This window comes from Protopterus annectens, chromosome 4.part1 (assembly GCF_019279795.1).
Source record: "Protopterus annectens isolate FY-2018-M chromosome 4.part1, PAN1.0, whole genome shotgun sequence".
Classification (NCBI taxonomy): domain Eukaryota; kingdom Metazoa; phylum Chordata; order Ceratodontiformes; family Protopteridae; genus Protopterus; species Protopterus annectens.
In genome coordinates, this window is record NC_056734.1 from 814,704,622 (window position 1) to 814,727,251 (window position 22,630).

At 38.0% G+C, this 22,630-nt stretch overlaps 1 protein-coding gene across 1 annotated transcript in view; it reads right to left on the reverse strand.

Moving 5' to 3' along the window:
- DGKD (diacylglycerol kinase delta) overlaps positions 1-22,630 on the reverse strand; it is a 1,200,459-nt gene that overhangs the window by 123,374 nt on the left and 1,054,455 nt on the right. Inside the window, exon 25 of the mRNA XM_044070581.1 lies at positions 4,116-4,227. Coding sequence (XP_043926516.1) covers positions 4,116-4,227 — 112 coding nt within the window. The remainder of the gene's footprint in view (positions 1-4,115; positions 4,228-22,630) is intronic.

The window sequence follows — 22,630 nt, forward strand, 5'->3', positions numbered from 1 at the left end:
ATGTTGATATGGTTCTGATAGCAGTTTGCTGGACGTCTAAACCATGCTCAGAGCCATCTGTGCACAGCTCCTGAGTAGGGAAAGGAACCTGAAAATGCAGATCCATGTTCAGGAAAATCAGATGAGTTCACCAGAGGAGCTTGAGCTTGAGAAAGGCAAGACAGGAACTAGATACTCCAGAGGGTGGCAGTGCTGGATCTAAACAGTCTTTGAGATACCACTGGAATTTCCTCATGTGGACATTAGCAAAGGAAACCATGGGAATGGTGAATGCCATGTATCCCCACAGATCAGGGAAATTCCCTTGCAGGAAGGACTGGAGGAAGAAGAGATAAGACTGGAAATAAGCATTCAAGAGAGGAACTTGGGCGGCAGGAAGCAAGTCAACATTGGAATGGTCCGAATCTTACAATCCGGCAAGACCCGGTCCTGAGGAGGAGTCAACACAGGCTTCTTGAGATTGAGTGTGAACTCCACACTGTGCAGAAGAAGCATAGTGAAATGTATATCCTGAAGCAGGAGATGCTGAGCGGGGGCTGAATCGAATGGCCGTCCAATTAACAGAATATCAGAATTCCCTGTAGTCTGCAGAAGGCTACCCATGGGGGCCAGACATTTGGTAAAGAACCTCAAAGCTGTAGAAAGGCAAAACACAAAGCAGAGAACTGATAATGAAAGGAAGAAACAGAGAAACTTAAACATTTCCTGAATAAAGGGTAAATAGGAAGGTGGAGGCAAGTGTCCTTCAAATCCAGGGACACAAAAAAAGCTTGACGAAGCAACAGACGTAAAAGTGTCTAAAGACACAACATCCTGAAAGAAGGAACCCTGAGAAAGCAGTTGAGAAAAGATAGGTCTGGAATGGGTATCCATAACCCCTCCTTCATGAGAACCAGAAACATCCTGGAATAAAACTTAAACATTTTTTTTGAATAAAAGTGTAGATTAATATTTGTTCGTGTTTTCCTGCTGCTGTTCCTGTTGATTAACACATTTGGATTGTTTGGTTGTGTTAGATTTGGTCATAGGAGTATTGGTTGTATGATATCCTGGAATAAAAACCTGTTCCCTGCTAAGATGGTGAGAAAGGATGGATGGATCCATGTACTACCAGATCCTGTAGACCCAAAAGAAAATGAGGGTACTGACAAGGAAGAGGTTGAGGAAGGCCTGAGAAAGGAGGAAGGGACTTTCAAACCATAAAATAACCATTCTGAATAATGGAAAGAACTCTAGCATCTTTGGTAATCTGTTGCCAAGTAGGGGAAAACAGTCAACTTGAGGGACAGAGAAACCTGGTCAAGTGGTAGGAGTGGTTTAATGTCAAACAAAAACAGGTCTGACAGAGAATTAAAGCTTTTCACTCTTAGCACCATGAGAATGCTTGTCTGGAATAACTCTCCTAGAAATCTTCTTGTCTCTAGAAGGCAGTTTAGACTACCTACGAGCAAAAGAAGGCTTAGAAGGTTAATTTCTCTGAAACTTAGGAACAGGAGAGACAAAGATTTGTTTCAAGTCCTGCATCACTTTACTCCTATCTTGAAGGGTCTTAAATAATTCAGTTGCAGCACTTCCAAACAGATTTTGGTTGTCTAAGGCAGAATCCAATAATTTGGTTTTGCTGTCTTCAGGCTGAGCCTGGAGAAGTAACCAAGAATACCTTCTTGTAACAGATCCAGATGCAGCTGCCTTACAGGGTAGACAATGTACCCTCCAAGAAAATCAGCCTCCAAGTTGTGACAGAACAGCCAGGACATACCTAGTCATAAGGTCTGGTAATTAATAGCCCTGAAGACTAAGGTAGCAGAGATACATATTGTTTTACCATACCTGTTTATAGCACAACTGTCTTTATTAGAAGGGAAAAGCTTAGAAGAAAACAGCAACTTGGATGGTGTATCAGTGGCTACAGAAACAACAGCAGGATCAAAGGAAGTGCTTTTATATAAAAACTGCTAAGCTTCAGGAACCTTAACAGAAACTGTCTGGTTTCTTAGGAGCAGTAGAGTCAGGGACCTGAGAAACTGCACTTAAAGTACTCAGGAGGGCACCAAGCACTGCAGGAAGTCAAGGAGAATCAATTTACAAGAGTTCATTGTTTCATCATACGAACCACTAATTTCTCCAGAGGACAGTCTGGAGAAAGAGTATCTTCTTCCTCCTCAGAAAACAGTGAACAGGTCTGAGAGGATTAAGCCAGTGACTCCTCACCAGAGTCTAATTCCTCATTAGAGGAATAAGAGGCCGTAGGGAGTTTGGAAAGTTTAGAAGACCAGGGAAGAAAAACAAGAACAGACAATCCTGAGTAAAACCTTGCCATTCTTTGTATGGATCCTTAGCCACTGGGGACACATACTTATCTTCTGCTTTGAAGATCAGCTTTAACAAATCTAGGCGGTCAAGACCCCTGTCAAGATTCAATGAGGGTACCAGGCACCTCTTCTCTAATAAGTACTTGGGGAATCCCCCTAGGCTCCACTGAAAATAATCAGTTGTGGTTCCCTCTGCACCAGATGCAGGCACAGCCTCAGTGGATGTGTGGGTAGGCAGCTCTATGTCAGCCTCCAACTGGGTTGCAGCAGAGGGAGATGACACTGCACCACATGATCTTTGGGTTCTTTATCCAACAAGATGGAGACATCTGGTGGAGGGTGGATAATAAGATAAGTTTTGCTCCTTTTTGGCTTTCTTTTTAAGTTGCGGCTGAATGTTAAGTCAGGTGAATTTGGCCATGGTACCCTGAGCCAAATTCTTTAATCTCTGGTTTGCCAAGTAACTGGAAAGAGATGACAAACAACTGAGGAGAGTCTTACAGGCAAATGCCCAACAAATCTCACAATGTGCATGGTGGTCGTGGGTAGCACAAAAAAAAGGCACTGTTCATATTAATCACTGTGGGGAATCTGCCTCCCACACTCACGTTTTCCCTTCCCGGATTACATGTAAACTTAAGGTAATAGGTAGAAAAAAGAAAGAGCCCTCAACAGGACACTTATCTGTATAAGACTTGGTTGTGGAACTAACTTGAAGAACGGATTGCAGAATGAATTTAAATGTAGCATTCGGACTTGCAGCAAAAAAGTTTGAAGGATTAAACCCCTGTATGTCACAAATGTACCTTAGACCTTGCATGTTGAACATACATCTGATATATGGCACACAGGCTTTTGTATGCCAGTCAGATGTTCAGCTATCCTCAGCAGGATACCCAAGAGTAAAGAATATGGAAACAGTTATAAGGAAGGACATCTGGCATATTCTGTTCGGTCAACGCAATACCTTTCCTAAAAAACTTTGATGACATTACTGTTTATTATGGCTAAAATGTGCATAGCTGTCTAAATCAATATTTACAACACAGATCTGTTCACAGTTTACAGAATAACTCACCTTCAAGTAATCTGATATTATGACAATAAGGAGAAACTGTTAAGAATATGCGTACAACATGTTTTTTAGTTGTAGGGGCTAAAATTTAGAGGCATTTCATACTTCTAGCAGATGGGAAGGCAACAATTTCAGGCTATGAGTACAAAATGCTTCAAAAACAAACACCTCCAATACTCCAATACTCCAAAATGGCTTGAAATACAAAACAGGAACATAAACACTGAACTGTTTGATAAAGTTCTTTTAATTAAAAGAACTTTATCAAACAGTTCAGTGTTTGTGTTCCTGTTTTGTATTTCAAGCCATTATGAGTACAAAATGGAAAGCTCTGGTTACACATCTATATTTAGCCATGCTTAATTGAAATCAATACTCTCAAAAACGTCTTATGGAATAATAAGATGACTGCTCAAAAAACTTATAAACACTTCAATACAACACATACTTAATAAACACTTTTGTCATACAGATATATTTTCCATCAAGACTTCATCAGACTGTTTCATTTTATTATTTAATTAAAACAGTTCAGTTGGTTTACACTTTAGTACTTGTCCTTGGAATGTGAAGACTTATGGAACAACAGAAGGACACCAATGACATAAGCAAAACACTACAGCAAGGACTGATTGAAGCAAGGAGAGGTAACGGAACTGAGAACTGTGGAAATGTCTGGTAACTCCAAAGGTCTCAGGAAACTGCAGGGAACATTGTGGGCTACATACCTCAGTGTTCTTGGAGTTGGCACAGACCTTGTCCATGGATTTGGAGCTTGCATTGACAGCATGTGCAAGTTCTTGTTCAAGGTTGGGGTGACACAGGGCTGTTTCTCGAATGCTATAGGATGTAAGAAGATTAAAAAAAAAGTACTTAAGAATGTAATAGCAAAATGCATTGACAGAAGCAAATAAGATACTTAATGCAAAAGGAAACTTAAAATACCTAAGGGCAACCTATGCTCCCAGAGGTGTCTTACACATAGCACTGATGCAGTTGACTCAATGACACAGGGTGAAAGGTGTCCACATATAAGGCTGGCAACCTAGGTCCAGGAGACTGTTCAGGAGGGGAAGGAGGTGCTTGCAGTTGACAGACAGCAATCCTCCGGGGGAGGACAGCAGCAAGTGATTTTCCTTGGCTGTGCATTTCCCTCCTAGTGGAGACCAGCACATCTGCAGGCACAGGGGCATCCTGTTTGTACTGGAAGTTGTCCGTGAGAGATGGCAGAAATACACATGTATGCTTCAGAATGACTCACAACATGGCACACATCTGAAGGCACCTGATGCAAAAGTACACATATTCAAAGGTACCTGCTGCCTGCATACATGACTGCCAGAGCTGCACTGCTGCTCTTCCCATAAAGAGATTTAAGAGGAAATAGTGGGCATGATCAGTGAGTCATCTGAAAGAAAGAGAAGAAAAAGATACACATGCACAAAACAAAAAAGGTACTGCAGCCAAATCCACAGTCTTGGATACCTGCCTGAAAAACTGTATTGTTAACATATGCTTATGTAAATTTTTAACCATTTTATAGCACTTAATATAAAAAAAACTTTTTACAACATTTTTCGTAAAATAATTCTTATAACTAATGTAAAATAAAACTTGATCATAAAGCTTTCACTTTTATTACACTAAGTGACAACAAAGAAATAGGAACCAAAGATGTTTAGCATACTTGGAACTATTAAGACAAACTGCAACAGTGGTACGGAATCTGGAAAGAGATGCAGCTTCTCCAAGGCATCCCAGATGCCTGAAGAATATGCCATGTATGGTAGAGCACAGTAAATCCACATAAGGCACCTGTTTGCAAAGACCACTTAAAGCAAGAATACAGACTTGACATCTGCATGGAAACAATGTGTACAATATGTAGGGCAAAAATATCTCAAGAGGGATTACTTTATAAAGGGACAGTGTAGGAAATATATGTGTAACTGAACACCTCAAAGGCTGCACTTTGACAAGACCCTATTCAGTGTGTGGAAAGTGTGCCTGTAATTACTTTGGATACTGTATTTGTTGCACTACTGTGGTGGTGGTGCTGCGGTAGCGTTGTCGCCTCACAGTAAGATGTTGTCCTGTTCGATTCTCAGTTAGAGCGTGTGGAGACATGCGTGAATGGGCGTACCTTCGTTAAAGGTTGTGCGTCAGAGCTGGCAACTCAGCACGTAAAAATCTACTGCCAATCATTAGCGGACTGGAGTTCCGCTGTGGTGACCCCTAACCAGGAAAAGCCGAAAGACACAACATTTGTAGGTTTGCACTCTTTTGATGAGGAGATACCTATCCCCTACCTCTTACCCACTGTCTTTTTTTTTTTTTGTTATGCCCACTTTCATTACTCTTTCTTCAAATGTTATGCTCTCATAAGCTCTCACACTCGGGGCATGTGCTTCCCCTTAAGATCATACAAACCATCTCTATACAAGCATTAGTTCCACACCCTAACTCAAACACAGTAATACCTAAACGAAAGCAAATTAGCTGTTCAGATTAAAAAGTTAAAATGAAAAATACTTGAGGAGGTCCTGCTGTGAACATGGTAACAGATGCACCATCCATGTTAAGTGGGAAGTAGAAAAGAAAGTACTACTTAACGCATCGCAGAAGCTCAAAGATCAACCCATACATGTATTAGAGAGAGATGTGGAGTTGTTGACAGAGAGGAATATCCAAACATAAATAATCATGCGGGGCAGTGGAACAGTCAACTGGATGTATGACACAACCACTTCTGAAAGTAAAAAAGTTACCAGTGATGTACCAAAGAGATTAGTATTGGGTCTTCTCATAATTAACATCTATTTCTCAGATCTTCTAGCTACTACTTTTGGTCTATGGATACCCAAGTTCCAGGATGACTGTAAACGGAGTGTTTTTCACTCTTCCACTGATTGACAACTGTTGCAACATGGCTTAAACTACATTAACAACTGGTGCAAAAACAAAGGCCTCACAGTGTTCAGAAATGGTTTTTATCTGGCTCAACTAATTTCAAGAGCCATCTCCTCTAGATCCAAGGAAGTCTTAATTCTCCTTTCCTTCTCTCCTAACAGGCAGATTACTGAACAGGATGCCCTTTTGGTATGTATCTGTTTAAAGATATCACTCAACTTGTGAGACCTCAGAGACTCCTGACTAATCTGTCTTCTCACTGTACTCAAATCTCTTATACAGTCCTCTATGGTACCTGTGCCTATTCTTTCAAAACAAAGAAGACTGAATTCCATCTGTTTTTCTTAACATCTTTATTAAATGTGACATTTTTAAGTGATACAGGCACATACACAGTAATAGAGATAAACCATAACAACACATCCTTTACTTCTATGTGGTATACGATTAACAATTTTCATTCATCCAACATTACATATATTGATCGATTTCTGTCTTATCTTAAATTTTACTCTTCCTCCTGAACACTATTCTGCATTGTTTGCGCAAATTACATTTATTTCTACCTAATTTGCACCTTCACTTTTATCTCCTTTATTATATTCAGTAATTCAGTTACAGATGGCTTAGGTTTTGAATTCCATGTTTTAGTGATTGCTTTTTTTTCTGCAGCCAATAGCATTATACTTAATAAGACCATATGATATCTGGGCAATTCAGAACGTATGTACCAGCTATAAAGAATCATTTTGTTAGTTACAACCATTTGCTATCCCAATATTTCTGGAAAAATTCCATCATTTGCTATCTACCTGAAGAAAAATTCTCTGAAGTTTGGCTGGGTATAAAAATATCTATGTAACACTTCCAAACAAAAATCCTAAATCTTCTGGACTCCGTTGCCCACCTGGCAACTGTACAGATATCATCCCGTTGCTCTTTGTAATTGGTTATAGTTATGTGATATTTTATAAGCCCTACCATCATACAGTGACTTAATAATCTCACAACCTCTCTCCAACTTTGTCCCAACAACCTATCCATACTTCCTCTTTCTACTCTCCACACATTACAGCAAACCTATTTAATATTGCCCTTCATCTTTACTCCAAACCTAAACTGATTAACTGCACTTCAACTCAAACCAAAAACAAAAATTAAGTGCAAGAATCATCTCCAGCATAATTTCCCAATCTACTAAAATCCTACAAGGAGGAGATAAACACCCTAATCTTTACCCCACCCATCACAATGAACACAAAGATAATTCTCTGCCACATACTTCTCTAACCCAACAGCAGCCAATCCCTAGCCCTGGTGATCTAATTTGTGCTGCAATAAATGTTAGAAACATGAGAAATAAAACTGCCAAACTACACTGACACTTGGCTTAAACCCAGCATAAACAACTTCAAAGTTATACCACCTGATATCCTTCTTAATGACTGTATTAAAAGGAAAGGTGGTATTGCTTTAATATCTTCCACCACCTACTACATCTCCCCTTACAGCAAACCAATACCAAAATTCAGTTCAGCAGAGCTTCTTATAGATTTCCTCAAAATAAACAATTACAAACAAATATGTATTGTTGTTCTTTACATCCCTCTTGGTGAGAATACAGCTATACTGAAAGATATCCTACATTGGATATCCATAACATTTCCACAAGAAAAAATAATACTAGGTGATGTGAATGTCAATTAGTTGGCCATAAACTCTAACTCCCCTACATCTAGCATGAAGTTATATGGTTTCACACAACTAATTAATAGGCCCACACATTATAGCAAGACATCAAATTCCTAATTAGACTGGATCCTAGCATCAAACCCTAGCAAATACTCCACCACAGGTACAATGTCAGAATCTGTCAGCGATTATCTCCCAGTCTATATGACCAGACATCTCATGCATCCAGTTAAACAGCACATTTATAAAATAACACATTTCCAAGTTTAACCCATAAATGCTCACTACTACACTATCATCTATTAACTGGAACTTTCTAAAAATCCACCCTTTAAATGATGCTGTAAATGAATTAAATACAACTTTTATAAATATCCTAAATAGCCTTGCACCTCATAGAGGGAAGAGACCAAGAACAAATAATGTAATTTGGCTATCCAAAAAGAGTAGAATGCTAATACAGGATAGAGAAAATGCATGGAAAGAATGGCAAAAATATAAAACACCTCAATACCTCAAAAACTTCAATCAAACTAAAAAGTAAATAAATGAAGACAAAAAACTATACTGTAATAACTTTCAGAATAATACTAAACACAACCCTAAAAAATGTTGGACAGCCATTAAACAAATCTAACATCCTGGCCAAAAATTCAACCCAAACCCCTCTCCCGTTAACTCACCACTCAAAACTGCACTACAGTTCAACTCTTATTTTATAGATAACATAACATCTCTAACCAAGGCTTCCTCAACATCTACTCCCAACCCTGCCTAACAGCCACATATCACCGCATCCACTTTCACCTCCAAACCTGTACCCACATCCTATATAAAACTACTCTTAAACAAACTAAAACCATGCTCTTCTTCAGCTGATGATCTTCCAAGCAAGTACCTAAAAATAGCAGCCAGTAGCATTGCCTATCCTGTCTCAATCTTTACAAACAGGTCAGTCCAGGAATCCCATCTTCCCTCTCTGGAAAAAGTCACACATTATCCCTCTGCATAAAGGAGGAAATTCAACAGACATTAATAACTTTAGACCTAGAGCCATCTTATCTGCCCTCGCCAAATGCTTGAAAAATGTATTCAAAAACAATTGTACACTATCTTCTGCAGGAAAAACTCCTATCCTCTACACAAGGCGTCAGTCCTTCCCATAGTACTAGCACTACCCTTCTAACCTATATAGATAATGCCAATAAAACTAGAGATAAAAGCAAATTAGTCTATTCATTATTTCTAGACTTGTCTAAAGTCTTTGACAGTTTGGCAGAGCAAATTTCTACTTCAAATGTTCTCATTACATCTCTCTCAGCTCACCTTTCTGTAGTTCAAAAGCTACCTATCCAATAGGTATCAGTCAGTAAAATGGCAGACCATGCTTTCTCCTTACCTCCCAGTCATCACAGGTGTGCCACAAGGCACTATCCTTGGTCCCTTCCTCTTTAACATTTTCACAAACACCCTCTATACATCCACGCAACAGGCCACCCTAATACAATACACAAATTATGCCACTCTCATTTCCACATCTGACAACGTGTTACACCATCATAAATTTACTCAGGAAGCTTTAACAGCCACTGATACATGGCTTTATAAATCACAACTCCTGCTCAATCCAAAAAAGCTCAAACTACTACTTTTTCCCCAAATCCCTCTCTTATGAAAAAACAAAACTTAAAGCCCTCTCTCTTGACAATACAACCATTGAAGTCACTTCTCATAGCAAATTATTAGGGATGATACTGTATGACAATCCTAAATTCGACCTGCATATACAAAACTGTAGAAGAAAAACTCATCAAAAACTAGGGATGCTTTACAGAGCCAAAAACTTTCTCACTGATGGAACTAAAACTACACTTGCCACTACTTACCTCCTCCCAGCACTTCTTTACGGTGCTCTCATCCTTACTAACCTCCAGGCTTCACAAAAATTAAAACCTGAACAATCTTGTAACAAAGTTGCTAAATTTGCAGCAAATACCCCTGTCAGAACCCATCACTGTATAACATTAAAATGCCTAAATTTGTTAGAAATGCCTCATCAACTAACATACACAGCTTCTTACCACCTATAAATTTATCCAGCATCCATCTGCCTGTCAAGCACTAGAAACATTCTACACAACTGTGTTCCCAGTCGGTCATTGCGATCCAATGACCAAAAACTCCTGTCTGTCTACAAACCTATCAAATCTGCATAGCATGGTCTGTACTCGTACAAGGATACTAAGGCCTGGAACTCCCTACCTGTATCCATTAGGCCGATACTCTCCCTCCCATCTTTCAAAACTACTTTGAAACATTTCCTAGCTAAATTCTGGCTCTGTTCTTGCTCAAAACCAGGATATCCCTAAAAGTGAACAAGTACCTACCTTTTCATTCCTTATACCTCCTTATTCTCCCTTCTTCACTTATTTCTTTACTACTTTTTTTTAAAAAAAACATCTTTATTAAATTATCACTTATGACATAGGCAATCATACATTTATATAAATGAAAAAACATATTTTCATAATTTTAGTGGCAAACATTTTAAATCACAAATCATATTGACATAAGTTTAGTTGCAAACATTATACATCACTTATAACCTACCCAGTCATTGTCAGTCAAACATTACATAGTGCATTCAATCCTGCCTTTTAAACATACTTCCTTACTTCTATCAAGTTCTGTTCCCTAACTTTATCTCTAAATCTACCATAAGCCTCTTTTCACTCATTTCACATCACAATTCCTGTTTGTATTAGAATAACTTACCTGTAATCTCTCTATAAATTGTCTAAAATTTCTCCAAACATTAAATGATTGTCATATAACTTGTATCAATTCTTAACCAATGTTTTTATATTGTGTCTAACTTGTTATAATTATTTAAACTGCAAATGATTTTGTTTTATTTTTGAGTACAAAAATTATTGTTCTTAAAATGTTTTGTAATAATTTTGAGCTTTACTCCATGAACTTCCTCTGAAAATGGGCTTCTACCCAGTCAGCCTTTCCCAGTAATCAAATGTCAATAAATAAATATACAAAAATACTAGTTGACAAATGAGACATAATACAAGCAACGATCAAAACAAGCACCAGCATTTTGTTAGCATATATAATGTAAGCTGTTGTTTGTCACAAAGACAAGCAGGAAACAGAACATTCAAATGTACATACCTGCATTAAGAAGACAATATGTTGTTGTGTCTTTCGGCTTATCCCGGTTAGGGGTCGCCTCAGCGGAACTCCGGTCCGCTAATGTTTGGTAGTGGATTTTTACATGCCGAGTTACCAGCCCTGACGCACAACCTTCAACGAAGGCACGCCCATTCAAGCATGCCTCCACACAGAAGACGTTCTAGCTGAGAATCGAACACGACAACGTCTTGCTGTGAGGCGACAATGCTACCGCAGCACCACTACCACGGAATATGCATAATATAAATGTAGTGCTACAGGACAGTTACCACCACATACACTTGTAGACTAGTAACCAACAGTAGCTACAGCAAGAGCGCTATGGGTACGCTGTGCTATAATGTTATCTCTTCGTTCATTACTTGTTAAGTTAGGCAGAATTCACAAATGCAAAGCAAGATGCACCAAAACTATTCAAAATAGAATAATTCCAATATGACTGGCTCCTTAAAATGCTTTCATTTAAACAAGGTACATCTCAAAATAAAAAAAAAATAAGCCCTTTTGTCAGTATCTATCGGGGCTTCATTAGAATTTGCTAGAAAGTAACACTCATTCCTTTTAAATAACCATTAACCAATCAAAACACTCATTCCTTTTAAATAACCATTACCCAATCAAAATCATTCAATTACAAAGAAAGAACCCCATTTGTAAAAAGCAACTGGGAAAGCAGAAGAGCTATGAACCTACACTTCTTATGAAGTCATTCACTTTTTTTTTTAAATCATTCACTTCTTTATCAAGCACTATTCTAAAAGTCACAATCATAAACATAAACTAACAAAACTTTGATGCTGTAAAGTAAAAAATTGCAGTCATGAGTGATTATGATAAAGCATCACAAGGAATATCATTAAAAGAGAATAAATGAACAAGAACTCTACTAAAGCTTAGTTTAAAAATGGAGTGTGTTCATTTAAGTGTTGGGATGTAAAACATTCATTCCTACAACAGGGAAGACAGAGGTACATAAAAAAGGTACACATTATAAATTGAACCTGAAAAAGTAGTAATAAAATAAACTCATTTATGATGTTATAAAAATGCTTACAAATATCTTAATCTAAAACATTAGCCCTGTCCTTTAGAACACTAATTAAAGATACTATTAAGTCTGGGGAGGGGGGGTGTCAGACATTTAGCTGTAATTGCCATGTTAACTCTTATCTCTAGTCTGTTGTCACCACCCCCCTCTCACAGATCTATAAATACGATCAATTACAAAAAACCCTCGAATTTCTTAAAATTCAGACACTCCGCAAAATGCCTGTATAAAGCATTTGTTGGATTGCTTTTCTTGAGGTCATACAGATGTTCCTTTATCCAATCTTTTAAATTGCAGATCGTTTTACCAAAAAATTGCAATCACACTTACCCAGACAGGATAAAGTACGAGGGCATTTTTCATCTACTAAATGCGACCCCTTGTGTACGCATCTGCAAAATGCATCTGCAAAATTTGCATCTCCCACATTTAAGCATAGAGTGGACATGACTGGTATTGATTCTACCAGATCCTCTTTCAAGCGATTTCTTAATATTGAGGCCCCTACTTTATACAACCATGGGTTCTCTGCCCATTATGTCCTTCATCTCTTTTGGGAAAACATCATGTCATAACTGTTTGAACTCACATACAAAATTACATATTTCCTGGTTGAATGATATTACAAATGGTAACCTGTTGGCTGATTTTAAAATATTATTTGTCATGGTGACGGTAGTATCTACTGAGACAGCTGTACCATGTACTCCAAAGAGGGGGACAAACTTAGTTGCCCTGTATTTCATTACTTCCTCCCTCACCATGTTTAACAGTTTAATATAACCTCTGTCTTTAAACATTTCTATCAGATAGCAAATTTCACTAAAAGAAAAAGCTCATCTTCACTAATTATTCGACACAGGTGTACCATTTATCCTTTGACATAGTACAGCTGTCTCAGTAGATACTACCATCACCATGACAAATAATATTTTAAAATCAGCCAACAGGTTTCCATTTGTAATACCATTCAACCAGGAAATATGTAATTTTGTATGCGAGTTCATGATATTTTCCCAAAGAAGACGGACACCGTGAGCGGACAACCCATGGTTGTATATGGCAGGGGTCCCAATATGAAAGAATTGTTTGAGCCACCTATACTGAACTAGAAGATATAGCAAACCTACTGGCAGACAAATTCAGCTCCAACTTTATCGCCATCTCCCCCTCAATCTTCCCACAGGTAATACCATGAAGTACAACTCCCTCAGCTATCACTACGGAACAGGTCCTTAATGCTCTCTCTAAGGCCAAGAACACTACATCTATGGGCCCAGGCAATATTCCTGGATGCCTTCTAAATAGCATGAAACATGACCTATCAGGGCCTTTGGAATTACTATTTAACTGTAGCCTCCAAACAGGCTTCATGCCTCATGAATGGAGAACAGCAACAGTCATCCCTCTGCACAAAAGTGGGCCATCTACAGACCCTGCAAACTACAGACCCATAAGTCTCATCGGTCTTATATGTAAAGCCATGGCAAGTATGATCATGGAAATGATCAGTACTGATATAGTAATCCTCCGGACACTGGACCCAACCCAGTTTGGTTTCGTCAAGGGCAGGTCATGCATACTCAACCTGGTGGACTTCTTTGAGTAAGTCACCAAAGCAATAGATGAGGGCAAAATGGATCACACTGCCTACCTTGACCTGGCCAAGACATTTGACACAATACTGCAGTTGGGCATGGTTAACAATCTGAAGAGTTTAGGTACAAACCTGAATGTCACCCGGTGGATAGCCAACTGGCTCACAGACATGATCCAGGAAGTGAGAATTGGGGAGTCCACCTCTACAAAGAGGCCAGTCACAAGCGGAGTCTCTCAGGGATTGGTCCTTGGATTGCTCCTTTCTGCATTTACTTCTCTGAAGTTAACTCCAATGTCATTGGTCTCTTGCTGACTAAATTTGCAGATGAATCTCACACTGACACAAATGTTCTCCAGGAAGGGCTGACACTGACAAACAACTGGTGTCAGAGCTATGAACTAAAACTAAATGCCAAGAAATGCATAATAGTATCCCTTTAGGAGGTCATCCACTCCTGGTAACTATCATATTGACAACACATCCCTTAGAGATGACCAAGTAGTCAGGTACTTAGGGACAAGCATACAGTAATCTAGCCTATGACCATCACATGTCTACAGTAGTGAGGAAATCATTCTGTGCTGTGCAGCTTATAAACAAAGATATGGCATCTAAGTCCAACAAAGTCCTTGTTCCACTGTATTCGGTATTCATCAGACCTATCATTGAGTACAATGCTCCCTTTGGTATATACCTAACCAGACATATCCAACAACTGGAATGTTCACAGAGTTTCCTCACTAAAAGAATACAGAGCACAAGTAAAATGTCCTGTGCAGACCTCCTCAAGGTCTAATCCTTGTACTCTGTCTTCTACAGGCTTTTGAGAGGACATCTATGCCTGATGTACAGAGCATTGTCAGATCCCACTCTGATGGACCTCCTGCATATCCACAAAACAAACAGCACCAGAATTACCCATTCTAAAGACTTAAACCTTGCCTGTGATATAAACAGAACCTGCTGGAGAGACAGGTATGTATCCCAGAGACTACCCCGTCTGCTACCTATCTATGTGAAGCAGAATTCCTCCCTAACCCAATTCAAGTGCAACTTTGGATGGGAAATGGGAAATTCATCTCTGGTTTGACACCTATGTCTCTAATGGACACAGGCACCCTGTAAAATGGTACATCTCACAGGCCCCTGCTTGTACATGATAAATGGTATCACAACTTGTCTGCGATTTAGGATGCATGGCTAGGCTTAAAAAGGCCCTTGTGGTCATTAACCCAGTAAACACCTATGAAAGAGGATCTGGTAGAATCAATACCAGTTTTGAATACTCTATGCTTAAATGCGGGAGATGCAAATTCTGTAGATGCATACACGAGGGTCTATATTTAGTAGATGAAAATTAACCTCGTACTTTAACTGTCCGGGTTAAATGTGATTGCAATTGCTATCAAATAATCTATGTGGGTACTTGTAATAGCTGCCCAGCATTCTATGTTCGCAAAACAATCTGCAAATTAAAGGATCAGATGAGGGAACATCTGTATGACATCAAGAAAAGCAATTCCACAAATGCTTTATACAGGCACATCGCTGAGTGTCCGAATTTTAAGAAATTCAGGGTTTTTGTAATTGATCGTATTTATAGATCTGGGGGGGGGGTGGCAACAACAGACTACATATAAAGAGTTAACATAGCAATTGTGGCTAAATGCCTGCCAGCCCCCCAGACTGAGTGACTCAATATCTTTAATCAGTGTTCTAAAGGACACAGCTAATGTTTTATATTAAGGTAATTCTCTATATGCATTTTTTATAGCATCTTAAATGAGTTTATTAATGTGTTACTTAGCTTTTTACAAAGAACAGTTTTATTACTACTTTTTCAGGTACGATTTATAATGAGTTTTTATTAGTGTTTTTATGTTTTATTGAACCATTTTTATGTTCTTATGTCTTCCCTATTTTAGGAACGAGTGCTTTACATCCCAACAGTTAAATGAGCACATTAAGTTTTAAACTAATCACTCGTTCATTTATTCTCATTTAATGACATCCCTTGCTATGCTTTATCATAGTCATTCTTGACAGCGATTTTTTTACTTAACAGCATCAAAGTTTTCTTATTTTATGTTTACGATTGTGATTTCTAGAATAATGTTTGATAAAGAAGTGAATGGCTTTTAAAAAAAAGTGAATGATTTCATAAGAAGTGTAGGTTCATAGCTCTTCTGCTTTCCCAGTGCATTTTACCAATAGGGTTCTTCTTTTGTAACTGAATGATTTTGATTGGTTAATGGTTATTTAAAAGGAATGAGTGTTACTTTGTACCAAATTCTTATGAAGTCCCAAAAGATACAAGCAAAAGCACTTAATGTTTTATTTTGTGATGTGCTGTGTTTGAATAAAAGCATTTTAAGGAGCTGGTTGCCTTGGAAATATTCCATTTTGAATAGTTTTGGTGAATTTTGCTTTGCCTTGGTGAACTCGGCTCTTGTTAAAAAATAGCTAATTAAGGAAGCACTTGGATTTTTTTCTGCCTCAAACAGCCTTTGTACATTTTGCACTGCTTTGGTGAATTCTGCCTTTCTTAAGTTAACAAAGAGAGATATAACACACAGTGTACCTGTAGCACTCTGGCTGGAGGTACTGCTTGTTACAGAACAGCTGGCATTATCTTAGGAACTTAAAAGAGTGAAAATGGTTAAAAGTCTTCTGAAGTACTTTCTGAAAATGTGCAAGAATTTTGGTTTCCCTTAGAAGGCTTGGGTCACTTCCGTAAAATATGATTTACAGTCTTGGGCAGGGAGTGTAGTAGTTCATTAATGAACAGGGAACACAGGCTGAGGCTCCAACACTGACATTTGAGGTACATCTGCAAACATTTTACCCTGATCTGAGAAAACTTCATCCACTATAACCCTGAACATATGACTGCTCAAAAGCTGCTCAACTCCCAGCATGGGCCTTCACCATTGCACTTAATTGGTATGTGGCTTATTTGATTCATCATTTGAGATGATCTGCAAGGATGACTTCAGTAGTAATAAAATGTCTTCCATTAGATGAGGTTTAAGGTATTATTACACAGTGAAGAAGAAGACTTCAGCTTAGATGGGTCTTTCTTGGAGTTTGTACAGAATGGTTTCGCTGTATGACCTTTTAAGCCTTTGGATTCATGATCAGCAAATGTCGGGATTTCCTCTGATACCATCAACCTGAGACATTAATGACATCTCAAGTTACAGCACTAAGGCATGAAAGCACCTCCTATCAGTGCGCATCATCCCATAACATTACACGCCAGACTAGGAAGGTGCACTTACCCTCTGCATCCCAATTCAGTCCCCATAGAGTAAAAAAAAAATCCATTTCAGAATCATATGTCCCTAATATATGGAAATAATCCATCATAACCCCATTACATAAAGGCAGGAATTCCAATGGACTCTCTAAATATTGCCCTATCTCTACGCTCTCCCCTCTATCAAAAATACTGGAAAAATGCATACATGCTCAACTTCTTAAACACCTCACTGACAATGACCTCCTTGCCCCAACCCAGAATGGTTTCTGTCCAGCACAAAGCACCATCACAGCTCTTCTGTCCTATACTGACACAGTGAGCAAAGCCCTAGATGCAGGCATAGCTACATCAGTAATTCTGTTAGATTTAAGGCTCTCTCGACACCGCGTCTCACACTTTACTGTTAAAACAACTAGAAAAATGATGCTACTCCTCTAAAGCTCTAATATGGTTATCTTCCTACTTAACAGAGAACAATCAGTCAAATGGCTAAATGAACAGTCAGAATACCAAGCCAATAGTACAGGCATCCCATAAGTATCTATTCTTGGATCTCTACTTTTTAACACCTTCACAAGGTCTCATTACCAAGTAAACTCATTCAATATGTGGATGATTCCACCATTATCTCCTCCTCCTCCGACAACTTCTCTAATATCCTTAAACTCACCCAAAACTCATTTTCATCCACTCAATTCCAGATAAATGACTTTTAACTTTTGTTGAACCCAAAACAATCCAAACTCCTACTATTCTCTACAAAATCACCACACATAGACTTTAAAATATTTTCACATAAGACAGAAATAAACTAGTAAACTCATCAAAACTATTAGGTATAACTATCAACAGTAGGCTCGCATTTGAGTAACATAATCTTAACACAATAAAGAAAACCCATTTTAAACTAGGTAAACTTTACCATCATAAACTAGCCAACACTCTTCTCATTCCATCCCTTCTCTATGGAAGTCCCATTTTCACCAACCTCCATTCAACCCTTTTTAATAAGCTCCAAGCATGTTGTTATACCTAAATTTGCCTCTGGCCTCTCCAACTGCACACATCACTGCCAAGCTATTTCTCAACTCAGTTGGCTTGAATTCCCCCACTATCTACACTACACTCAACTTACTCTTGCCCACAACTTACTATTTAAACCAAATAACTGCCCTGCTCTCTGCTCTATTCTTCAAGCATACACTCCTACCTGCATGCTCTTAGATCCACTAATAAACATCTCTTAAATGTATCCAAACCCAATAAAAGAGCTGGTGAGTGTCTGTAGTCCAACAGCATTGCCAAGCTATGGAATGCCATCCCCTCACACATCAAACAACTGGACTCACTCAAAACCTTTAAATCTGCTCTAAAAAACATTTTCTAAACAACCCCATCTACTCTTGTACAACAAATTTCAAGCCACCATAACCCTTTCTACCCATCTTCACATAAAACTTTTACTACTACTTCAGCAAGCTATGAAATGTACATATTTGCCTCTTGCTGCTTGCACTTTTACTTTTTTATTTTTTTTATTTTTATCAGCTTCATGATTATACTGTAATTATTATACATTTTTTTCAATTTCATTATGACTATGAGTGACCTTTTAGTATATTGTAAACATCTGTACTTCTTGTGATCATATGTAATCATTTTTCTTTTGTAATGTATATCTATGTTTTTCTCAGTATTGCACATTTGTTTGTGGAGCTTTTCTCCCCGGGCCTCCACTGAAAATGGGTCACTGATCCAGTGGACTTTCACGGTTAACAAATGTCAATAAATAAATAAAAAAAACAAAAATATAAAACAATGCACCTTCCCAATTCACAGGAAAATCCATCTGTTGGCAATGGATGGAAAAGCCCTCCAAACACAGGGGGGCAAGAAAGAGGGTACTAAGTGCCAGCTGCAATGGGCTTTCACATGGACACACTTGATATGGTCAGCATGAGTACATACCTGTTACATTTCAAATGCCATTTCCAGTTAGTAAATATTGGAAAATTTTCCCAAGATAATGAAAAATTAAACTGTTTACACTTCCTCACACACAGCATCCAGAAGTGAAATGCATATCTGATGCTGCAATACACATTATGCTGCCACTGAGGGAAAAAGTTTGCCAATCTGAAGTGCTTTACAGCTTTTAGGTTCATAGGTGTGTACTAGGCTCATGGCCCTGGAGCCTTTACAAGCCTAGCCCATAGGATTACCCTGGCATCTTGGAGCTGTTTTCCTCCTCACTGATATTTAATAGTCTCTGTAACTTATACCCTAGCATGAGACAAGAGCTCAACAGTGTTGAAAGGCATTCACCTAAACTTCGTTAAGCATCTTTTGGCACCTTTCTGACTTAAGAAATGTGCTTAAAGTCTTGCTGAGCACTTTGAACACAGTTACGCTCTGAAACTGTTACTAATATTATGCCAAAGCTGTGCTCTACTGCTTCTAAGGCATGTGTGCTGCACTCTGTTGATCTATCAAGACAGCATTTTCCAAGTATTCACTTGCCATTTTTTCATAATCATAATTCACCAGCCATTATATACATTTTTATTCACATGCTGCTGACAAGTACATTTTTTCTCCTTAGAAGATTAGCAGAAGCACTTTGTATGGGTTACACCTTAGTTCATGTACTCATTACTGCTTTTTTCATACAGCACTTTTTCCATATTGGTATACAAATGTGATCAAATTTCTACTTTTACTGTATAACCTGCCTGTTATCTTCAATTACTGTACTTTTGGGTTTTTTTGCAGTTATGCTTTTTTTTTTTTACTTTTTCTCCTTGTGAATCTATTAACAACGGGACTGCCCAGTTGGGCAGCTCCAGTTACCAAATGTAACACGTGCTAAATAAATAAATAAAATAATACAAAATTCACCTAATGCTAAGGAAAAGGATGACATCTTAAATGATAAGGCGTGATAAAGAATAAGGGTATTCTTATGTGTTGATTATCCAGAGGAAAGCAATTGTAAGACAACGTGCTACTGTTGGAGGGTCTTGAAGAGGAAGAGGCATTCAGAAGAGTCAACTGGGATTTTATGAGCAGATTAATGGAAGCAATTAGCAAAGGACTCCAGGTACTGGTAGCAAATAGCTAGGGAAGGGAAAATTATAGAGTGGGATAAGGCCTAGAAAAAGTTTGGACTGTGGCCTGGGAAACTGCCTTCCCTACCAGAGATATAACAGATATAGACAAAGGGAAAGGGATAAGGGAATGTTAAGTGAAATAAGACAGGAATGTTAAGTGAAATAATAGCTCGCTCTGAGTTTTTAGTTGAGTCTGGAAAAGAAGCTGCTGTTAAAACGGATAATTTGCACGGCATATAAAATAATACATGACAACTATTTAAAAAAACAACAATCAAAGTTAGAAAAGACTGGAAAATGAGAGTGGAAAGGCAGTATATAAAGGGGCAGTGGGAGGATGCTTGCATGGTTCCGAAGTACAGCAGGGAGTCAAATATCTGACACATCAATTATCCGAACACAGTCTTCTAAAGATTTTGGATAGGAAAAACCATAAACTTTGAATATGTAAACATTATACGTATTCGCTTGTGCATGTTTTTTGAGTTTGTATCCCGCTCATGTGTGAAAAATATTCTTTATTGTCCACTGGAATCACTGAATGGTTGAAATGTGTATTCCCTGCATGCAGAAAAAAACAAGATTTTAGAAGTTTTTTTATCTAGTTCAATGTATGTTTGATTATCCAGACAGTATGAATATCTGACATACCCTAGACCCCAATTAGTTTGGATAATCGACTCTCTACTGGGTGCAACGTCTAGAAGGTTTAGGATTTTTGTACTGAAGTACTTGACATAGGTAGTTTTATAACCCAAACAGACTTCAGATAATTTTTTCTAGGTAAAAAGTAAATGCTGGAGGTATGACAGGAAAGAGAAGGGTAATTGGGAGCATTTTTTTTTTGGGGGGGGGATGTAATGAGTTGGCAGAATTTAAAAAATTACTACAGGATACTTTGTCAGAAATGCTGGGAAGCAAATAATTGTAACTAAGGAAAATTATTCTTTTGAGCAGGGATACATTAACTGAACTGCCTAGATATAGCAAGGCCTTACAAAGTTTAATGCTAATGGCTACCAAAAAAAGCAATTACTGGAAAATGGAAATCAGAATCTAAACCAACTGTAACTACAGTTCTGAATATTATAAAGGAAATAAAATAATTGGAGGTGGGATCTTTGGAAAATAGGAGGAACAAACTACATACAGGTAAATGGAATTGGTGAGCAATACATGCAGAACAATGTTTAGGAGAAGTGAAATTTCAGGGAAGGCAGGACTTGAGCAATTTATGCAATGCTGGAGTGAATGGTAATTGTGTAAAAAAAAAAAAAATACATGTATAATACATGAAGAAAAATGCTTGTAATGGTTTATTTATTTCTATTACCGTATTTCTCCGTAAATAAGACCTAACCAAGGCCTAGCATGGTTTTCCAGGGTGATCATGATATAAGCCCTACCACAAAAATAAGCCCCAGTTAAGATTGTCAACAACACACGACGGACGTGTTGAATTATAAAATAATATTACTGACATCTGTTGACTGAGGTTATCGTACTCTGCTCGCCATTTTCGGACCATTTGGACACCCGGCTTCTTCTCTTTGCAGAAAGTCATAAGATTCTTTCTGTAACACAGCTATATCTGAAATTAGTAATGCTGTTAAAAACAGTACTTTTATGTGTTCTAAACTTACTTATGAACAGTAAGAGGTTTCAACCTATGGAAACTAGGGGAAACACTGATGAAGACAGGATTTGACTTGGTGGTAAATGAACAAATTAAAAAGGAAGCGTATTCTGCACACAGTTCTATCTAGACATGCTGAAAAAAGGCAACATGAGGCTAAAAAGCTGTAGGATAACAGTGAATGTACAAACTTTGGTTTAAGAAAATAGTGAAATTAGGAACAAATGCAACTGAAAAAATTGGCTTGGACTGAGAAAAGCAGATTTCATCGCATTAACCAAAAAGTCTGAATGTGAAATGAAGGCATGGAAACAGAAAATCAAAGTGAAATTGGTTTGTACAAATGGAAGCACCCAACAACAAATGAATCATTGTTTAAAAATAGAAGATGGATAAGAAAAGGACTTTGTGAACAAATAAGGGGGTGCAAGAGGCAATACAGATAAGACAGTTAAAATGGGGTGAGGGAGATACCTGAATGAAAATAAATGTCTGAAAGAAAAACAGAAAGTGTGTGGCCAAACAGATCAATACAAATCTAAGAAAAGTATAGGCCACATAGCTAAGAGAAAAGGAGCAAATAGTCTAAAGTAAAAAGGACCAAGACTCAAAAAGAAGAATATTTTTTGGAAAAGGATTACAAATGTCAGGAGGAAGCAGGTAAGCAAGCACAATTTTTGAATGAGTTTTTCTACTTCAACACTGATAATAAAGATGGAAGAAGACTGATATAATAGGATGGCATCAGTGGACAGATGAGAAAGCTGTACAGGAAGAAACA